Source organism: Tribolium madens, unplaced genomic scaffold (assembly GCF_015345945.1).
Source record: "Tribolium madens isolate multiple individuals breed KSU strain unplaced genomic scaffold, Tmad_KSU_1.1 Scaffold_20;HRSCAF=117;Tcas5.2_LG4, whole genome shotgun sequence".
Lineage (NCBI taxonomy): Eukaryota > Metazoa > Arthropoda > Insecta > Coleoptera > Tenebrionidae > Tribolium > Tribolium madens.
Window position 1 is genome coordinate 8,509,340 of NW_025400985.1, and position 17,754 is coordinate 8,527,093.

A 17,754-nucleotide genomic window follows, 5' to 3' on the forward strand; every position below is an offset into this window, starting at 1 on the left:
TAATGCCGAAAAAGAAGACTGGACAGAGAAAAAAAGCCGAAAAACAGAAACTACGACAAAAGGAAATACGAACGGCGAAGGACAATGTTACTTTAGCCCAACATCCGTCCAATGCAGCTATGGAATGTGAAAAATGCCATAGGTGAGTAGTCCGAGGTTGTCTCGGTCGATTTGGGGATCATTTGGGGGTTTTACAGGAAGCAAAAGAGTAGGGCGTTTTGCTACTTCTGTCAAAGTATACAAAGACTGCCGGTTTGTGCCCAATGCGGAAAAATTAAATGTATGCTGAAGACGGGGGATTGCGTTGTTAAACACCCAGGGGTTTACACTACAGGGACAGGAATGGTGGTAAGTGGATGAGATTGTTTTTTTAAACTGGACTGTAAAATCCACATTTGAATGAGAACCATTTTTCTGAGCCAATAATGAATTTTTTTGTACAGGGCGCGATCTGCGACTTCTGCGAAGCATGGATCTGCCACGGCCGCAAGTGTCTCCAGACTCACGCATGCACGTGCCCCCTGCAAGACGCCGTCTGTATCGAGTGCGAACGCGGAGTGTGGGACCACGGGGGTCGCCTTTTCAAATGTTCATTCTGCGACAATTTCTTATGCGAAGACGACCAATTTGAACACCAAGCGTCGTGTCAAGTGCTCGAATCGGAAAATTATAAATGCCAATCGTGCAATAAACTGGGACAATACTCGTGTCTTCGGTGCAAAACTTGCTACTGTGAAGATCACGTGAGGAGGAAAGGTTTCAAGTATGAGAAGAATAAAGCGATTCCTTGTCCCAAGTGTGGATATGACACGTCGCAAACAAAGGATCTTAGTATGTCGAGTGAGTTGTTTAAAATTTGTTAGTTTCTCTGTGATGATGATTTTTAATTCGTAGCAAGGAGTCATAAGTTTGGACGGCAGGGACAAGCGAGTTATTACGACGAAGAAGATGATGTTCAAGAGTCGTCAGGGTATGGAGATTACGTCTATAATGAGTCTGAGGAGGACGAAGATGATGATGATGATGATGATGATGACGATGATGATGAAGAATCCGAAGAAGGTACAAGTGAAGAGGAGTCGGGAAACGAGGAAAAATGAACTCTTTTCGTACGTTAGTAATTCAATACCACATATTGTAATGGCCTTTAAGCCCAAATCTATAACATGTTTTTATGATTCGATTTTTTTATTGGCTTTTTCGTTACTTACCTTAAAGCCAAACGATTTTAAACTGAAATTAATGGTGAATTGATGAAGTATTTTCGTTAATAACAATCCGGGGTAAGGCACTTGTTCTTTGCCCAATTTTCCTTTTTTTGTTAGCAAATAAATAATTCTTAAACGACTTTTTTGCTATTTCACTTATACTTAGTTACCAAACTAATTTGCATAAAAAAAAAAACAAATTAACACTGAGAATTCGAGACTCAACTCAAACTAAGCCTTAAACTTTCGTCTCCTTTAATCGATAGTTTTCGAGTTAGGAATTTTTAAAATGTAAAATCACAGGTAAAATTAACAATTATTACAGCGATTTGTCAAATGTAGTTGTCAATAATATGCCAAATTAACAATTTGAAGATGGTTAAAGCCTCAGCTAAAGCGTCTACAAAGACGTCCACTAAAACAAAAAAGGTCAGAATTCTTCTTTATTAAAACAACATAAAAATAAGTCCAACAGCAAAAAAGTACGGCTAGTCTTCCGGAAGGACAGCACGGATCGCTGAAATCAAAAATAAGCGTTTTGACCGAAGAAGACTTAACGAATTCGGCTGAAATTACAATTGATATACAAAGTTACCAAAATATTGTAGGCATTTTTTATGAAAAGTGTTACAATTTCATACTATTTTTTTAGCCACCGAGTTATCCTTCTTCTTATTTATTGACCAAATGTCAATATATGGGAAAATGTATTGGGGAAAGTACAAAATTGTTACTGACTGATGATTCGATACTAATGAGTGATCACAAATTTATAATTCGCTGTAACATTGATTCCCCCAATGGTTTAGATAAATTAGTTACCAACCCGGTGATCCGTAATAACCTAAAATTGTCCTCGCATTTCTTATCCTTACATTTTTAGTCCAAGTTTTTCAATTACCGAACACGAATTCGCGTTTATTAGAGAGCGAACACAAATTGGACATTGAAAAAGTCATTTTAGACGAAAGTTTATCATCAATTGAAAGTGCAATCAGTTTATATGAAGCACTGACGGGAGATGTGGTAGAAAAAGTTGACATTATTGCTTCACCGAGTCGCAAAAAAAATAAAGGCAAGTCGAAGAAGAAAAGCAAAGACAAATTAAGCAAGTCAAGTAAAGGAAGTAGGCAAAGTAAAGAGAAAGTTAAAAAGAAATCAAGTAAAGACAGTAAGAAATCTAAAAGTTCGTCGAAAGCATCATCGAGAAAAGAACATAGCAAAGAAAAACTTCCAAAAGCAAAAGACGACAGTCTTAAAAGCGAAACGGAAACAGGAGCTTGCGTTATAGATTTACTGCCTCTCATTTATGGTAATGCTAATACTATACAGGACGTCCCGTTTTTATTGTTACTGATCAAACAGCTATCAACTATTCACGTGTTTAAATTTGTAACAATAAAAACGGAACACCTGTATAGTCATAACATAACTGTCTCTTAAGGTAACTCCACTTTTACGGAATTTTTGCCGCTAATCGTCCCTCACACGTTTTGTGATGACCGGATGGCCAGGTATTCACACAAACCCGGAATCTCTGTAATGGTTTCAATCGATAAACCTGTAGAATTTTCTTGCACACCCGTTTTAGCAAATATAACATTAGAATCGATTTACAACATTCCCACACTCATGAATAACGAAATGGAATATCAAGTTTGTGTTGTGATGCCTTCTGTAAACCTGGTATGCCACCTGTTACGAGTTTTTTGGCCAAACCTCTAGACTCATTCTAGAAGTTTGACGAAAAAAACTTGAAGCACTCTATATATTATTCAGTTGTAACTCTTAAAGCCTCAGAAACCAGTGTTATTTAAAAATGGAACTTATACAGAAGTGGCACTACAAAAGGAGTACAAACAGTGGTCGGAAATTCCAAAAGATAATTATTTTAATAAAACAGCATACAAGTATGTTTTAATTTATAAAATACTATTGCTTGATTTTTGTGAATTTTAAGAGTGGAAAGTGATAGCAGCAGTGTTAAAAACTATGTCGACAATGTTAAGAATATAGAGGAAGCAACCAATGAGAAGAAACCAATGATAGAGTTCAACTGTATCAAAAGAAATATTTTCTTAAAAGAAGGTTTTTTCTTGTTGTATGATCACATTCGAAAGCATCGTAGAATTGTAATTGAGTTTTATGTCTTTAAAAAACAAACTGTAAGTTTTAATAATTCTTTGAAAACGCACTATTTTTTGAATATCAGGAAACCAAAAAAGAGACAAAACCGAAAGTCAAAAATAAGACGGGAACTTCTTCGTCAACAATTGACGAAGTTAAAAAAGAAAAACCAACAAGTTATCTTCACTTAATGGCCGTTGTTGATCTTTCGTCGCTTATTTTTCCTGGAGGTAGCATAAAGTGACTCAGTGTAATATATGTTGCCAATAACTATACCCAATGTACTGTAATTTATTAATTAAAAACTATAGTTATTGACAACTTAACCCACTCAATCAAATATTAAATATTTTCTTTTAAACGTCTATAGTTACCAAGCTCCGTTTAGCAACACCCTTGACCACATTTCATCACAAAGAAGCCCTCCTTTATGGTGGTTTAAAAGACTCATATTTTTTTCCTTCTCCAAAACTTGAACCAGCAGTATTACATAAAAACGAATCTAAATTGAAAGCTCCCAAAAAAGATAAAAAGTCAAAGAGCGACAAATCTAGCGCTAAATCTAAAGGAAGTAAGAAAACAAAAGAAAGTAAAAAATCTAAAGGGAGTAAAAAATCAAAAGAGAAAAAGGACAAGAAACATCCGAAAGAAGAATTAAATTTAAACGATGTAATTTTTACTATGTTAACATTTCTCGAGTCAAATTGTTACTTTAGGTGTTACCATCGGAACCCCCTCATGAAGCACCCCCCGAACCTAGTAAAAAGGTGTACAATGAGAAGGGCCAACCAACTTTTATTGTATTAGAAATTGAATTGACACAACCCCTAGTGGAAAAGACATCAGTTAGTGATTTACACGGCAGGTATACTTAATGCAAGAAAAATGTCAAGATTCATTTTATTATTATTTGTTGTCCTCAGCTTGAAGGAGTTAGTGCATGTAAAACCAGAAGTCTCAAAAATAATGCTTAACAATCAACTGGACAAAACATTATACAAAAAAATAGTAAAAGAAGTCATATTGAAAATAAATGAAACGTATTCTACCTACATCGAAAAGAAAAATCAGTGTCATTGTAAGCCAACAAAAATCACTTTCAGTTATAATTTTTAATGGAGTTTAGGTTCAAACCAAGCGGACTTTTTGACTTACATAAAACGTTCCGGGTTGTATCAAAACTTGATTTTTACTATAGGACATGTCGCTTGTTTGATTGCCCAATTTAAACTAAACAAAATCGAAAAAGTGCAGTCAATTCATGAGTATCATAATTTTTTAGAACAAATATTTATTTGGTTGATGAATGAAGTGAATCATGTTTTAAATGAAATGACGATTATAGGCAGACATGTTAAGGATTTTCCCGAGAGTTCGCTAAAGGATCTTTTGTTTTATGCTAAAGAAGCTGAAGAAATTCGCAATTCGGCTTTGGCGGAACATTATTACTTAAAGGTACGATGAATAAATGTTAATTTAATTTAGAAAAATTATTTAAAAAAACAACTTTGTTCAGAGACTGCAGTACAGTCCAAAAAATCCTGATCCATGGTTTGAATTTGCTATTTATAAAGTCGCGAAAGGGCATTACGAAAGTGCTCTGATGTGTTTACAAGAGGCTTTAAGTAGGAAACTGTATCATCGAAACAGGTGGGTATGCTTAAAAATTAATGTGGTGGCAAATTACAGAATCACCACAAACAATAAGTGTGATAAAAATTGCTTTTTTCTTTAAAAACATGAAAGGATAATTTAACACACCTTTCAGTTTGTTATTAACTGGTGTGCTCCTAGCAGAAACCAAACGTTTCAAAGAAGCCGAAATGTGTTTATTGACTTTAATGGTTCAAGAATCCCGATGGACTGAAGGTTGTGATGCTGTATATTTTTCTGTTTCACAAAGTTTTTAACACAGGCTGGGCTGTCCTCTATTTATTCTACAAAGAAATCGATAATTCGGGGGGAATGGATTTATCAAAAGAAATGGTGTTAAAGTATATGGAGGATCCTCGATCTCCGATTGACGATTTTATGAAAAACGGGGACTTAGTTTGGACATCGGAAATATGTCCTAATACTTTATATTTTAAAGCGAGCGTTATTCTTTTGAAAATGAGAGTATATTCAGTATGAGAAATTTTCTCTAATTGAACTAAAAATCATAATTTGTTGTAATAAATGTAGTGGGTGGAGAATGCATTAGCGTGTGAGCTGAAAGAGCCTGGTGTTGTTCATTATCTATTGGCTGTAATTTGTTATTACAAGAGAAATTATCAACACGCACTTGAACATTTAGAACGAGCACGTTTTTTTCATGGTTCTGTAAGTAGACACACTGCATTATTTATTTCAAAATCAAGAACATAAACTCGTCAAATAGAATTTTATATCATATATTTTAGGACTGTGCTGTTTTAAGTTTGACAGGGCATTGCTACTTTGCCATCGGCAAACAACAAGAAGCATACGAGGAGTATTCACACATTTTAGAATCGTTTCAAAGACCCGATGATATTCATCTAGTTTATTTAAACTGTGCTAAGGTTGCCCCCAATGCCCAGGAAGCAAAAAAATTATTACTCACAGCTTGTAAACATAGACCCACACCATACACATGGATGGCTTGTGGAATTGCATATTTGAAAGCATGTCTTTTATAAAAAACACTATTTCTTACAGTAACATGAATTTCAGTTGAAAGATTTTATGAGTGCCGAGGAGTGCTTTTCAGAATCAGTTTTCTTAGACAATTCTAGAGCTGATGCTTGGGGGTATTTAACATTAGCTAATTTGAAAATGCGAAGGCTCAATGAGGCTGAAACTTGTTACGCATTAGCGCTAAAGGTATAAAAAACGCAGAGAGAGTTCAACAAGTTTTATCTATCACACTTTTTTAGAATGATTTAAAAGATCAATATTTGCTAGACGAAATCAAAAATGGGTTTGAACAACTAAAATCAAAATAAGTTGTCTTTATTAATTTGTTTTGCATCAAATACATGTACAAATTCTAAGTATAAATAAAACACAAAACATTATTTAATTAATTATTGTTATATTCACAACCACTGTAGAGTAAAACGGTTTTAAATGGTGGATCATAATAGTTATTTACATTCGTGTGCGGTAACTTACATTTTACAGTGCGAAATGAATTTGAAGCACGACGCGCAGCGGAGTGCTTTAATAATTGAGCACTGTAAAATGGTTAACGCACAAGATTTGTATTAAGCTTTTTGGCCGACGTTTAAACAAAAATCTACAAAATTCAGAATTAATACAAGTAAATACGTTTGACATTAAATATCACGGTGGCTATGCACTCTAATGTCAAACAATTAAAAAAGACGCAAAAACGTCTCAGACACAAAGTTTTGTTATTGTTGTCTTGTTGGTGAATTTATGCTTCAAAATGTCGAGCGATAATAGCCCCATGTGTACCCCACCAGAAATCAGAAGTGCTGCAGGAAATGTTACAACCGAGCTATTGCCCGAAAAATCGCGAGCAAGGTATGAAGCCCAGTACAATGTGTTTATAATTATAAAGTGGTGTGAAGAAAAAAGAGTTCTAAGATTGAAAGGTTGTGTGTAGAGCGTTTTATTAAAAATGTTATCATCTTACAAACAGTTTTTTTTTATAAAAGTCTATGAAGATAATTTTGGCAGTGCGGTAAAACTGTCACTTTACACTCGTCTGTGCGTAAAATGCTCAGGCGACTGTAAATACAGTCTTTCAATAGGTGTCAATTGTACGTTAATTTGACATTTACATGTCAGGAGGCCAAAAAGATTATTTGCTTCATTTTCATTACAATAAATAATATAAATAAACAAAATTAGAATCCACAATTAATAGAAACAAGAGAAAAACTAAATGTAACAAACAAGTTCATTTAAAATAAAATGTAAAATGCTTAACAAATTATAAATGCCATTTGTTTAAAGTGTGCGATATACGTTTTCAATAACTCTACCTTTTACTCGTGTCTCACTTTATACAATTGGAAATTGTATACGTTTTTATTATTCCTCATTAATTTTCATATTTTTCATCATCTCTAGGTTTTCATCTTCATGTGCTTCTGCTTCCTTTTCACATGGCGGTACATTATCAATCGGTTCATCCCAGTTTTCATCAGTTTTGTTAGGTATTGTAACATTGACATCAGTAGGGATACTAGAACCTGAAACCTCATTTGTTTTCCTACTTCTCACTTGTCTCTGAGAGCCGCGACCTCTCCCTCGGCCCCTGCCTCTGTAACCATATCTTTGATCCGGCACATGTTTTATAGTCGGCAAAACAGTGTTTTCATCCAATTGATACGAATGTTCTCCCGTCAAAGTAGAAAACTCAACTTTAATGTTTAGAGGATTCTCAATGTCTTTGTTTTGTTTTGACTGATTGGTAGGAGGTCTCCTGTAATCTTCTTTGTTTTTATTCAAGTTCTAAATTATTGTATTAATCATTAGTGCTTGTTTAACGAAAGGTGATAATTTATTTACTTTCTTATTATAAGGCGAACTTGTGATACCCTTGTTAGGCGGTTCTTTGGTACTTTGAGGATGACTTCCTTTTGAAACTCGTGAGGAATCACCAAGAAAATCGTCTTCCTTGTTTGAACAAAATGTGTTACTCTTGAATTTGCTAATTTATTACTGACTTACTCCTTTTTCACCACGTTTACGGTCAATGATTTCTCTCAAATCTGTTACTCCTAAATGTGGATAGAAGCGGTTTTGGCCAGAGCGGGTCTGGTTTGGACGAGGAGTTCTTTTATGAGGATATTCAGCCATAATATAATTCGATAAACATTAAAATCTAAAAATAAGTTTCCAATTAAAATTTTACATGTAGGTAGGTGCCTCCAAAATACATATTATCACAGCATTGAAAGTATACTTATCGAATCATAATCACACTCATATTTTACGTGACACATAACATTATAGTTACTCATCAGTCACCTGATCAAATATTTTTATGGAACGTCTCGGGAGAAGGGAGAAGTCCAGGTGAAGGGGGCGTATGCCCACTGTCCACAAAGATAGATACAAGCAAAAATTGGAAAACATTTATTTTATTTAAAATCAGTCAGATTGAATTGAAGTAATGAAAATATGATTAGGAAACAAGGGCATGTGCAGTTGATATTTGACAGAAAAATCTAACCTAGAAAGTACTAACCTAAAGATGGCACAGTTTTTTGATTCTTTGAATTCATTGCTTTTTTGTACTTAAAATACATATGGAAAAAAGTAACTATTTTATTATTGAATTTCCTTCATTCCTAGATAATTATTAATTATTCGTTATTTTTTTCAAAACCTGGAAATTAAGTAAAATCCGAGACAGCAATAGCATTTTCTAAAGGTACTTTCAACAAATTACCCATTTTTGTTGTTTCTTCTCCATCTTCCACTTTCTATCACCTACTTTATCTCCACTTGCTCAGTGACTGTACAACATGAACCTAGTTTTCAACGTTAACCTCTGTAAATTATTTTTTGTGATCATAACATCGTCTTTAGTGATATTGGGTGTTTTGATAAATTTTTTTGAGCCATACTTGCCGGCTTTTATCAAAAAAACCTTCAGATATGGGAAATTTGCTTCTGACGAAAAATTACTCTTGGTACAAAGTGTGGAAGTTCCAAAATCATACTTCAAGCATTTCTATATTGCTGCCACGTTTGTTTTTTGTCCAATTTTTCTAAAGGAAGTTTTTGTTGTTTATGTGTTTAATCGAGAAGTTGATGATTGGTTTGAGACTTTGTTGAATTTTTCTTGTGGAAATGGAAGACTAGCAACAGGTAAAATGTTAATGTACCCAAAATCCACTCAAGATGCATTTTCCCCTTTTAAAAAAGTAATATTTTTAAATGTGACAGAACAAAAATGACATACAGGTTCACAAACATTATAAAAATATAACGGGGAAAATTCAACTTCAGTAGATTAAAAAAACATTTTTTTTCAGTTCCAGTCCATCGTGTCCTAATAGCTTCCATACTACTGAGCTTACAAATATTTCGTCGATTTTATGACACACACTTTGTATCCGTTTTTAGCGAAAATGCGATGATTAATTTAAGCCATTATATTATCGGAATGGTTTTTTACCCAGCTGTGATGTTGATTATGCTAAGTGAAGCTCCTAAATTTGCCCAAAACGGTAAAATAACGATATTCATGCAACACATTTCTTATAATTCTTAATTAATAGGTACTAACAGTGTACTCCATTTAAGCGAGATTGGAATTATTGACCTGTTTGCAATTATGTTTTTTTTGTGGGCTTGGTACCATCAGCATGTTGCCACAGTGATATTAGCGAACCTGAGAAAAAACAAAAAAGGTGACGATTAAAAAAATATATTTTTAATGATTACTGTGGATTATAGGGGATGTTGTTGATCAGGGTTACAAACTTCCTGAGGGTGACTGGTTTAATTACCTGTCTTCCCCTCATTCGACAGCAGAAATAATAATGTATACAGCCTTGACGTTGTTATTGGCTAAAAATTCGAGTTGGTTGTATGTTTATGCCTGGATTTTAAGCAATCAAGTAATTAATTTATCGTTTTTTACAATTAAAATTAATTTTTATTTACAGATCGAAACAATTCTTTTAAGTCACTGGTGGTATTTGGACCGTTTTAAAAATTTTCCCCCGAAAAGGAAGGCTCTCATTCCATTTATTTATTAATCTGTCATTCACAATGTAGTTTGTTGCAAATTAAACATTTTTTATTTATACAGTTGTGTTGTTGTATATATTATTATTGATATTTTATTAATTATTTTGATTTACATATCAAAAGCAATTACAGCAAACAAAGTGGCTTTGTAAAAAATGTTTGAAAACATTTGCAGAGCTTGTATAAACACTACCTGCTTCATTTCCATCTTCTTTAGTTGATGGAAAAATAAGAAATCCATTTTTTCACAGTGATGTGTGAAAATTTTAAATTAAATTAATGTAATAATAGCGGGAAAACAAATGATCAAACAACCAATCGTTTAACTTCGCAAAATGGCCGTCCAACGACACCTAATTGGTTAGATTAAATTCGTTGCCATAGATACATTTTTTCGTCCAATCACCTATCGCTGACACAATGAGACAATTTTTTGATTTTGATGACGTTTTAGCGATTGCAGGTTAGGTTAAAAGTCACCTTCACGTAATAATTTCTGTATAAATTGCTAAATAACAGCGAATTTTTCACACTCTATGTAATAAAAATTTGCCGACTCAAAAAACCGCACAGTGAACCTAATTACAAAGCAAACTTGTCAAACATGTCTGTGATTTTTCTTTCAAAACAAACCAAAGAGGAGTTCAAGAAGTTTTTCAGCTCTTTCGATACTGTCCTCTTTGACTGTGATGGAGTTTTATGGCTAGACAACGAACCCATTTCTGGTTCTGTCCCAGTTGTAAACAGGCTTCGCGAACTTGGTAAGAGAATATTCTTCGTTACAAATAACTCGACAAAAATGCGAAATGAATTTGCTGTTAAGGCGAAACGAATGCATTTTAATATTGAAACGGTAATCCCAAATTCCGCTTTAAGGTTTATCACTAAAATGAAATTTTAGGACGAAATCATATCAACGGCATACTTGGCAGCGGCCTATTTGAAGAACATGGGTTTTAAACAGTCAGTTTACGTAGTAGGCTCGAGGGGAATCACCCAAGAGTTGGATGCTGTTGGTATCAAGCATTACGGAGTTGGGGTAATTACCAAAGTATTCGATTCTTTCCTCTAAAAATCTGTTTTTCCAGCCAGATGTTTTGCAAAACGCTCTCGTTCATGTTATCGAAAATTTCCAAATGGAAAGTGACGTAGGTGCTGTGATTGTCGGCTATGACGAGCACTTCTCATACGTAAAAATGATGAAAGCGGCCTCTTATCTAAACAACCCAAATTGCATTTTTATTGCCACTAATACCGATGAGCGATTTCCCATGAGTACCGATTTAGTCATCCCAGGAACCGGGGCTATTGTTGCAGCGGTGGAGACGTGTGCCCAGCGCAGTCCCATCGTTGTGGGCAAACCCAATCCATACATTGTGGACGATCTCATTAAAAAATACGGAATTGTGCCCAAAAGAACACTCATGATAGGCGATCGGTTGGTGCTATAATTTCCCAGAACAAAAAAATTGACTTAATTTTTCAGTGTTAACACCGATATTTTATTGGGGACACGATGCGGTTTCCAAACCTTGTTGGTACTATCGGGGGTTACAACGTTGAAAGAAGCAGTAGCTTTGAAAGGCTCACATAGGAAGGAAGACAAAGAAATGGTGGCTGATTTCTACTTAGAGAAGTTGGGAGATATACTGCCACTTTTAGATTAAAATTTTAAAGTAGACCAATTAGACCAATTCTTAACTTATTTATTGTTACTAGGTATCTTAACTACCTCCACGCATCAGTAGATAAGAAAATGTCTGTTAACTCAGATTTAAGGACAGTGTCAAAATGCCATATAAATAATACTTTATGTTGAACTGTTTTTTCTTGTTTTTGCTTATATCACGAACGGTATCAACGCCTTCCTTTCTTTTGGAAAGTTTTGGAAATTCTTTTTGTACCATTTATGAGTACTAATTATTGAGTCAAGCTAGAATATATTTTTGTTAAAAATTGTTAACTAGACACAAAAAACATACTTGGTTGGACAACACTAGTGTATAAACACACCACCAGCTATGTTTATAACCGAGAATGACCCATAAACATGTATACATCAAAATTTCAGTAGTGCAGTGTGGTGAGGATAAGTATTTGAATAAATCACCATTTGGTAGCTTATAATTTTCTGTAACCACCGTTCCTAAAAAATGGTAATAATTGAAAATAACTGAAAATTAAATTGAAAGAGACCTTTTGAATTTCTTCGGAGATTGGCCAAAATCACTGTGGTCGTGTGTTGCCGATACCAGGCCCACAAAAATACCAAAACTGCAACTACATCAGTTATAGTTACATTAGACCAATCAAACTTATCCGGCTCTCCTTAAAATCGCAATTTAGTTTATCAAAATCAAAATAAAATAAGTGTTTCTTATTACGTGTAACAGCAAACTTAGGAGCCTCACTGACTATTATGACCATTGCACCCAAATAATAAAAAATTCCTATGATAAACTGGAAACAGAACATTGAGGCTTTTTTACTAAAGACTGACACAAAATGTGTGTCATAAAATCGCCTCCATATCTGCAAAGTCAATAACAAAACTGCAATAACGGTGTGACTTGTAGAAACTAAAAAAAAATTACTTTCGACAGACCAAATGGATGGTTCTTACCCGTAGCAACTCGTTTTGACCCACAACAAACATCCAACAAAGTGGTAAACCACTGAGAAGCATCTTGGTCCAAAGCATAAACCAGGATAATTTGGTTGATTACAACAGGGGCATACACCCAAGCGGCCACTAAATAAATGTATTTAAAATATGATTTAGGAACTTCCAAATAGCTCCATGAAACTGATGAAACTCTTTTCGAGCCGTTAACAAGTTTGCCGTACCTAATCAACTTTAATACAAAATGTGGAATGTGAAGATGCGAGTCAAGTAAATGAACAAAAAGTGAAATTAACAAGTACACCAGCGACATTGCAATAAATAACGTTTTGCACCTGTTTTCAAACATATTGTTACTTAATTATTAAATTGAAATATTAAACTATTAGTTTCCACTCATTTTAGGTATTGGAAAGTTTTCGAACACTTACAAATAACTTTAAATATATCTATTATCTAAAAACAAATAAAAAATATGTTTTACAATAATAAAACCAAATTTGATGCACGTCACATTTCCCCCACTCTCCTGGCATAAAGAGTAGAGCTGTATCTTCCTCTTATTCTATGGCTGTATCATTTAATTTATTTATGTTGTATGGAGCAGGGGTCCCTATTCGTTTCTTTTTGTGTTTTTGTTGTAAAAAATCTTTAATTGGACATTAACTTAGATGTATGATAATCTCTCACGGTGCGAAAATCGTAATATTTTGTCTACAGTGTATTTTTCAGTTGTTGTTTGTGTTAGATTTTTATACACTCCCCACAAAAATTATCGTACCACCCTCAGTTGTGATAAACCAAGCTTTGTACGGCTATGATACTTATTGTTATGTAAGATGGGGTGTAACATAATACGAAAGAATAAATAAATAATTAAAAAACTGTGTGTTAAAGTATTCTTCAACGGATTTTTAATAATGTAAAAAATTGATTGTGGACTATAACTAAATTAAATAACGGCCTGAACAACGGCTTCCATCCTATGCGGCATGTTATGCCATTCTTCCACAACTGCTTCCAACTGTTGGACAGTTCTAAAACCATTCTGCGTCCCAACACACGCTGTTGAAGGGTGTCCCATACTTGCTCGATTGGATTTAAATCAAGACTACGAGCTGGCCACCTCATAACAGGTGTCTCAGTTTCTCTGAGGTATTCTTGCACTATCCGGGCTATGTGCGGTCGAGCATTATCGTGCATATACACAAAATCTGGACCAATAAATGAGCCATGCGGGATAACATGAGGGTCTAGAATGTCTGTAATGTAACGTACAGCCGTCATAGGAGCTCCACGCATAGACACTAATTCTGTACAACCTTCCAGAGAGATAGCATCCCAAACCATTAACGAACCTCCACCGAACTGTACATTAGAAACAATGTTACATTGAAGATATCGCTCCCCAGGTCTTCTATACACCGGTATTCGTCTGTCATTTGCATAAAGACAAAATTTGGAATCGTCAGAGAACATGATGTCACCCTTCGACGGCCTTGCCTTGGTCTTCTGTCAATACTCCCAATTTCTTGGTGTCTTTGGGCCAGCCTAACAATGGTGGAATGGTTAACACCGAGGACTTTTGTCACATAATGCTGGCTACGACCGTCTTGTAGTAAAGCAAGTGCCCGGATAGCTTCATCGTGAGTCAAATGATAGCTAACACGTTGAGGAACATTCGTCATGTCAAATTTATGTTGCACAGATGACTCATCTAATGAACAATGCGATTACAATTAACCGGGAAAAATTGGTATATGCAACTTTTTCATAGATTAGAGAAAAAGTCGTCAAAAAACTCTTATCGGTGGTGGTGCCCGCAGATAAATAAATAAAAACTATTTCTACATGATGTGGACTTAGTTTGTTGCCTTTAGGTATATTTGTTTTGGAAAAATACCGATGTTTCAGGGTGGTGCGATAATTTTTGTGGGGAGTGTATTTAATTTTTTAAAAATATGTATGTTAATTTCTAAATAAAACTAGAAAATTAACTAGGATTTTATTTTAGAATGACGTTTTGGACAATAAAGGGATTAAATGAAATTGTTTCAAATAATAATTAATCTTTTTGTAATTATCTTGACGCAATTAATTTTTCATTTAACAACTCTAATGCCAAGTCACACTGTTTCAATAAACAATCATCGGTCATTTCTTCAGTACAAGGCATCTGGTTTACATTTTTATTTTCTTTATTCTGTTGAAATTCTTCACCTAATAACACGGAAATCATTGATTTGGTTGGTTTTCCTTTATCACGTCTCGTTTGCCGAGTTTTTTTCACCTTCCATTTAAAATGTCTTTGAAGATGCATTTTCAAACATTGCTAAAATACACACTTAATAAAAATTCCAACATATTTAGACATATACCTTGGTTTTTAAAATAACTTGACAGTTGGGATAAGTACATTTAAAGCTAGTTTTTGTATTATTTTTCCTATGAAAAGTCTTAATATGATGTATTAAGTTTCTTTTGTGAAAGTAGAACCTTTTACAATCTCGAAATTTGCAAGGAAAGACAAGTTTTTCATTTTCTCTCATATGAACAGCCTTATGGTCATTAAAATTGCCTTTATGGGTAAACGTCTTATCACAGACGTCACACCTAAACCCTAAAAAATAAGTATTAGGTAGCTTAAAATAATTATTGTAACACTTTTTACGTTTCCTTTCACATGTTTTTTTGTGTGCTAAAAGTAAAGACCATCTATGAAATTCCTCTTTACAATCACAGGTGTACACACGATGTGATCTCTTATGTTTATTAAGATTTTGTCCTGTGGTAAATTTCATATTACATTGGTCACAACTGCAATAGGTTTTGAAAACATTAAAAAAAAACTAATAACAATTTACCTGAATGGAGCTTCACCAGTGTGAATATACGCATGTTGCTGCAGTTGCTTTTTCCTATGAAATCCTTGATCACACTCCCCGCATTTAAACGGATATTGTGAATTGTGTTTTCGAGTGCAGTGTTTTTTTAATGAGTACTTGTTGGCTAATACGAGGCCACAACCTGGGACTTCACAAATCACCGTCTGTGACTCCTTGGGACCATGGCTAACTTTTTTGTGCCTTCGCAAATGAGAGTTGTTCGTATAGGTTTTATTACAGCCCGGTTCTTCACAAACGAAGGGACGCTGTTGGATATCGACACTGTTTATGAGTTTTGATGTTTGAAATCACTTACCTCGCCGGTATGTTTATGAGTGTGGATAATTAACTTGCTATTCTTTAAAAAAGAGGCATTACACCCTGGCTGTGTACATTTAAATGATTTTTTTGTAGGAGTCGTGTGAGAATCTGAACTTTCCATTATACTTTCTTTATATCTACTGCCGACATTATTTGTAACCTCAAAACAGTCAACACGTCAATAGCACATGGGCAAAAGCGTGAGCGCTGATTTCTGATAAACGCTAATTCTCTTAAAAGCTAATTATTGTTAAAACATGTTTTAAATTATATGTACAAAGTGATGCACAATGAATAAATCTGTTGGCAATCCTGACTGTAATTTTTAAAGGTTGCTTTTGATTAACAACAATTTATCAATCTTAAGGGGTTGTAATTGTCAAGCAAAACCGTACGTACAGGTTGGTTGCTGTGTTTCAAATTAGAAATTATTAACAAAAATACTTTCAAATCTGTTAACAACAACTTTCTGTATCACTTCGTATTATAGTTATTTAATGATTATTGGACAAACCTTTAAAGTTTAAATTTTGGTATCAGTATTGTGTCTGCTTTGTTCGTTAGAGCATCTATTTAAAAACTTTCTTTTTGAAAGTTTCCAAAAAATATAAGTTTTAAATGGAATTTGGTACATATTACCATATAATAGCTTTTCTTGAGGCTACAGCGACTAAATCAATACAGACAAGATAATATGGAATGATTAATTAAATGATTATTTAGTTGAAGATAAATGACATTGAAGAAGGTAAAAAAAAAGTGTAGGCACCTATAAACATAAAATGTTGGAATGTTTGTTTTAATAAATTAAAATATAAATAAATATTAATATAATCAACTAAAATTAAGTGAAAAATTCAGTATGTACAGGGTGCTGCATTTTGGATGTCTGAATAGGGAATCTCCGAAACTAAGAGGTTTAGCCAAAAACGAGTAATACATTCTGGGGCTCATTTTTTGAGAAAATAATATTGGTTAAAACCGCATCCCGCTATAATCTTTTGTTTTCGACTTATAGACAAAAATTGACATTTTAGCGAAATCTAAAAAAAATCATATCTTCGTTATTATAGAAGACAGATTTGAAATAAAGACATTATACAGGCACTTTTTTACGTAGAATTTAATAATGTAGTTAACAATTTTTTTCAGTTTAGTTTAGTTTAATTGTTTAGCCGTAATAAAATAAACTTGTATTTTTTTAATGGGAATCATAGATGGCTATGTCATTTTTAAAAAGCTTGTTTTTTTCTTATCTAAAAAATATATATTTATAACAAATTATTATAATACATTTTTAGCAAAAAATTATCTTTGATTTTTGTTCGCAGTTGGCCATGAAAAAATGTTGCATCTTCAACTAAAAGGATTTAAACTATATTATATTCAACCAGTGTCACTGGTGAAAGAGTTTTCTAAGTACTAAGTAATGAAAAAAATGCAAAATAAATTGTAAATCAACTTATTGGCGACTAATAACATTTCTTTGTTTTTAAACAAGCTAACATTACCATTGCAACTTCTAGTGATACATAGAGTGTTGTAAAAAAAAGCCGCTTTAATTCTTCAATAAAATATATTTTATATGACACAAAAATGACGATATGGCTATTCAAATACCCAAATTCCGTCTATGTGGGAGGTAGGATAACGTTCATCAAAAAAAATGTTTTTTGGCCTCCTGACATGTAAATGTCAAATTAACGTACAATTGACACCTATTGAAAGACTGTATTTACAGTCGCCTGAGCATTTTACGCACAGACGAGTGTAAAGTGACAGTTTTACCGCACTGCCAAAATTATCTTCATAGACTTTTATAAAAAAAAACTGTTTGTAAGATGATAACATTTTTAATAAAACGCTCTACACACAACCTTTCAATCTTAGA

At 33.8% G+C, this 17,754-nt stretch overlaps 7 protein-coding genes across 9 annotated transcripts; 4 read left to right on the plus strand and 3 right to left on the minus strand.

The window, feature by feature from the left end:
• The first annotated feature begins 2 nt into the window (after nucleotides 1-2).
• On the plus strand, nucleotides 3-1,350 carry LOC123005909 (zinc finger protein 330 homolog). The gene is made up of 4 exons (XM_044399969.1): nucleotides 3-142; nucleotides 198-348; nucleotides 444-840; nucleotides 895-1,350. Exons 1-4 carry the CDS (start codon nucleotides 3-5, stop codon nucleotides 1,098-1,100), a joined length of 894 nt encoding a protein of 297 aa, XP_044255904.1. The 3' UTR covers nucleotides 1,101-1,350.
• An 85-nt stretch (nucleotides 1,351-1,435) lies between these two features.
• LOC123005956 (cilia- and flagella-associated protein 70-like) lies at nucleotides 1,436-6,374 on the plus strand. Its single transcript, XM_044400056.1, has 19 exons — nucleotides 1,436-1,637; nucleotides 1,684-1,812; nucleotides 1,861-2,044; nucleotides 2,092-2,520; nucleotides 2,653-2,894; nucleotides 3,003-3,118; nucleotides 3,169-3,373; nucleotides 3,421-3,565; nucleotides 3,706-4,004; nucleotides 4,052-4,200; nucleotides 4,259-4,413; nucleotides 4,462-4,790; nucleotides 4,852-4,985; nucleotides 5,104-5,204; nucleotides 5,251-5,462; nucleotides 5,520-5,657; nucleotides 5,738-5,980; nucleotides 6,030-6,179; nucleotides 6,233-6,374. Exons 1-19 carry the CDS (start codon nucleotides 1,584-1,586, stop codon nucleotides 6,299-6,301), a joined length of 3,483 nt encoding a protein of 1,160 aa, XP_044255991.1. The 5' UTR covers nucleotides 1,436-1,583; the 3' UTR covers nucleotides 6,302-6,374.
• Nucleotides 6,278-9,214, minus strand: LOC123005961. Of its 2 annotated transcripts, none has more exons than XM_044400064.1 (5): nucleotides 8,725-9,214; nucleotides 8,521-8,661; nucleotides 8,001-8,154; nucleotides 7,839-7,946; nucleotides 6,278-7,781 (listed from the first exon to the last, which is right to left on the minus strand). In XM_044400064.1, the coding sequence occupies exons 3-5, from the start codon at nucleotides 8,127-8,129 to the stop codon at nucleotides 7,359-7,361; spliced, it is 660 nt and encodes a 219-aa protein (XP_044255999.1). In that variant the 5' UTR covers nucleotides 8,130-8,154; nucleotides 8,521-8,661; nucleotides 8,725-9,214; the 3' UTR covers nucleotides 6,278-7,358. The 2 variants fall into 2 exon arrangements, with proteins under 2 accessions (XP_044255999.1, XP_044255998.1); XM_044400063.1 differs by having other exon boundaries at nucleotides 8,210-8,661; nucleotides 8,725-9,213.
• On the plus strand, nucleotides 8,748-10,090 carry LOC123005959 (polyprenol reductase-like). Its single transcript, XM_044400060.1, has 5 exons — nucleotides 8,748-9,146; nucleotides 9,314-9,508; nucleotides 9,560-9,691; nucleotides 9,738-9,901; nucleotides 9,950-10,090. The coding sequence occupies exons 1-5, from the start codon at nucleotides 8,801-8,803 to the stop codon at nucleotides 10,040-10,042; spliced, it is 930 nt and encodes a 309-aa protein (XP_044255995.1). The 5' UTR covers nucleotides 8,748-8,800; the 3' UTR covers nucleotides 10,043-10,090.
• A 362-nt stretch (nucleotides 10,091-10,452) lies between these two features.
• LOC123005960 (glycerol-3-phosphate phosphatase-like) lies at nucleotides 10,453-11,854 on the plus strand. The gene is made up of 4 exons (XM_044400061.1): nucleotides 10,453-10,887; nucleotides 10,936-11,073; nucleotides 11,123-11,472; nucleotides 11,521-11,854. The coding sequence occupies exons 1-4, from the start codon at nucleotides 10,639-10,641 to the stop codon at nucleotides 11,699-11,701; spliced, it is 918 nt and encodes a 305-aa protein (XP_044255996.1). The 5' UTR covers nucleotides 10,453-10,638; the 3' UTR covers nucleotides 11,702-11,854.
• On the minus strand, nucleotides 11,720-13,201 carry LOC123005958 (polyprenol reductase-like). 2 transcript variants are annotated; one of them, XM_044400058.1, is made up of 5 exons: nucleotides 12,658-13,201; nucleotides 12,419-12,613; nucleotides 12,231-12,362; nucleotides 12,017-12,180; nucleotides 11,720-11,967 (listed from the first exon to the last, which is right to left on the minus strand). In XM_044400058.1, exons 1-5 carry the CDS (start codon nucleotides 13,004-13,006, stop codon nucleotides 11,875-11,877), a joined length of 933 nt encoding a protein of 310 aa, XP_044255993.1. In that variant the 5' UTR covers nucleotides 13,007-13,201; the 3' UTR covers nucleotides 11,720-11,874. The 2 variants fall into 2 exon arrangements, with proteins under 2 accessions (XP_044255993.1, XP_044255994.1); XM_044400059.1 differs by having other exon boundaries at nucleotides 12,419-12,566; nucleotides 12,658-12,797.
• A 1,444-nt stretch (nucleotides 13,202-14,645) lies between these two features.
• Nucleotides 14,646-16,224, minus strand: LOC123005957 (zinc finger protein 62 homolog). Its single transcript, XM_044400057.1, has 5 exons — nucleotides 15,859-16,224; nucleotides 15,522-15,808; nucleotides 15,329-15,474; nucleotides 15,036-15,277; nucleotides 14,646-14,989 (listed from the first exon to the last, which is right to left on the minus strand). Exons 1-5 carry the CDS (start codon nucleotides 15,982-15,984, stop codon nucleotides 14,738-14,740), a joined length of 1,053 nt encoding a protein of 350 aa, XP_044255992.1. The 5' UTR covers nucleotides 15,985-16,224; the 3' UTR covers nucleotides 14,646-14,737.
• Nucleotides 16,225-17,754: the final 1,530 nt, after the last annotated feature.